This window comes from Etheostoma cragini, chromosome 6 (assembly GCF_013103735.1).
Source record: "Etheostoma cragini isolate CJK2018 chromosome 6, CSU_Ecrag_1.0, whole genome shotgun sequence".
NCBI lineage: Eukaryota > Metazoa > Chordata > Actinopteri > Perciformes > Percidae > Etheostoma > Etheostoma cragini.
In genome coordinates this window covers 11,442,726-11,445,030 of record NC_048412.1, presented here as the reverse complement: position 1 = coordinate 11,445,030, position 2,305 = coordinate 11,442,726, and the positions used below count along the sequence as shown (strand labels likewise).

Here is a 2,305-nt window from a genome sequence, read left to right as displayed (position 1 = left end):
AATGCCATAAAGCCGGCAGTTTGCGAGATGTGTGTTCACATAGGATGCGACCAACTTTCTGTCTTCATGTTGACTCCATTTGTCCCGGGTTAGACTGCCATGTACAGGCTAGAAACAGGGTCTGCTAATCAAGAGGCATTTGGCTGGGAGTGAGCATGTGTGCAGGTGACGCAGGCCTACCTAGCATGTTGCAAGTTGAGGAGCTTGTTTGTGGAAAGCTCAGTCAGGTGCAACTCTTCTTTTGATTTCACTTGTTTGAGTCGCAGATCTATCCAATGGTCAAAATGAATTGTAAAAAATAACAATAATATAGTCTATCTGTTCAATACAATATTTTACGATTCAGTGCATGGCACTAATTCTGCATGTTAAATGTTAGACTGTAACACAATGTTGTCTCTGATGTTGAAGGGATCCCAGTACGAGCTGAAGGAGAGTCCTGGCGTCCATCCCGCCAGCTTCGCAGCCCACACGTCTCCGGCCTTCTACCCGTACAGCCAGTTCCAGTACGGGGACCCGGCCAGGCCCAAGAACGCCACCCGGGAGAGCACCAGCACCCTGAAGGCCTGGCTCAACGAGCACAGGAAGAACCCGTACCCGACCAAGGGGGAGAAGATCATGCTGGCCATCATCACCAAGATGACGCTGACGCAGGTCTCCACATGGTTCGCCAACGCCAGGAGGAGGCTCAAGAAGGAGAACAAGGTGACCTGGGGCAGCAGGAGCAAAGAGGACGGGGAGGACGGGAACTTGTTCGGCAGCGGCGACGAGGCGGAGAAAAACGAAGACGAGGAGGAGATCGATTTGGAGAGCATAGATATAGACAAAATCGACGATAACGACGGGGACCAGAGCAACGAGGACGATGATGATAAATCCACGGAGGGAAGCAGGGAGCTCAGGAGCGGCGTGGGCGCGGGGGGGGAGCTGGACAGCTTGGAGAAAAGACGGGCATTCGCCCTGCAGGCCCACGAGGCCTTTGACAAATCTAAGAGCACAATTACAGCTCACCCAGGGAGTAAGGAGAACTCGGACGGCAGCAGCAACAACACCAGAGTTTTATCCCCGGATCGACCCGGGAGCTTTCCTCTCCCGTCTAACAACAAGCCGAAAATCTGGTCTTTAGCCGAGACAGCCACTAGTCCCGATAGTTCCTCTCAGAAACCCACGTCCCCGTGTGGCCCAGCGGCCACCACGCACACCCCAGCGCCGCACCACCAGCTCCAGACCCACCCGGCCTTCCTGCCCAGTCACGGACTGTACACCTGCCAGATTGGAAAGTTCCACAACTGGACAAATGGGGCTTTCCTGGGCCAGAACTCCCTGCTGAATGTGAGGTCGTTTCTGGGAGTAAACCATCACCACCACCACAACCAGCAGCAGCACTTGGCGGCCCAGCAGCAGCCGACTTCAGTGGTGGTGTCGCCGGGAGCAGCAGCGCTCAGCAACGACAGCAAGGCCCGGGCAGAGACGCACAGTCCCAAGCACATAGGTAAAGGACTGCTCGCTGCGCGTGCACGCGCATACACGTCACATAGAACCTGTATAGGCTGCTGAACGGAACATAACATGTGTTGCATGCATGCATAGGCCTACAGGTTTCTTTTGTATATTTAATTATAACAGCAATGCAGTGTGACCACATGCACGCAGGAGTAGGTTATTCATACACACACACTTAAATCCACCATGTTCACACACTGCCATAACACAACAGTGGGCTCATTTTTAGTTCGACTGTGTTCATACAGGCCTTTATAAGCAGAACATATCAGCCAATGTTGACCCAGCATTTGACTTATTTCCTTTTTAGAGCATGAAAACGGTGTAAGGTCCGATTCACCGCCAACGCAGATCCTAAAGTCTTCCTTTCGACCCATCCATGACAGGTGAGGCCACTTTTTACTCTTTTGCTCTTGCTGATTGTTGGAAACACGTTGCCATAAGAAAATGACCAGCCCCAGCCTTCCATTGAAATTACACATTGAGAATTATCTCATCAATCAAAAATATAAACAGATTTAGGCTCTCTTTTTTTCCCACTAATGCAATTTACATAAAAGTTATAATTAACTAACTAAAACAGGCGTTAGGGAAGGCCTTGATGACATTATAACTCCAGGAAATATTCAACAGGTAAATACGATCATAAGGGGATGCAAACTGGTTTTTGGAATTCCAATACATACATCTAACTTTTATGGCTGGTATTAGTAAGACTACAACATAAAATAAATAAAACACAGTTTGCTTTGCCGGTGACAGAGGTCCTGACTCCCCCCCCCCCCCCCCCCCCCCCCCCCCC

At 50.5% G+C, this 2,305-nt stretch overlaps 1 protein-coding gene across 1 annotated transcript in view; it reads left to right on the top strand.

The window, feature by feature from the left end:
* Positions 1-2,305, top strand: part of irx1a (iroquois homeobox 1a) — a 4,796-nt gene that overhangs the window by 1,569 nt on the left and 922 nt on the right. Inside the window, exons 2-3 of the mRNA XM_034874950.1 lie at positions 412-1,492; positions 1,814-1,889. Of these exons, the coding sequence (XP_034730841.1) occupies positions 412-1,492; positions 1,814-1,889 (1,157 nt within the window). The remainder of the gene's footprint in view (positions 1-411; positions 1,493-1,813; positions 1,890-2,305) is intronic.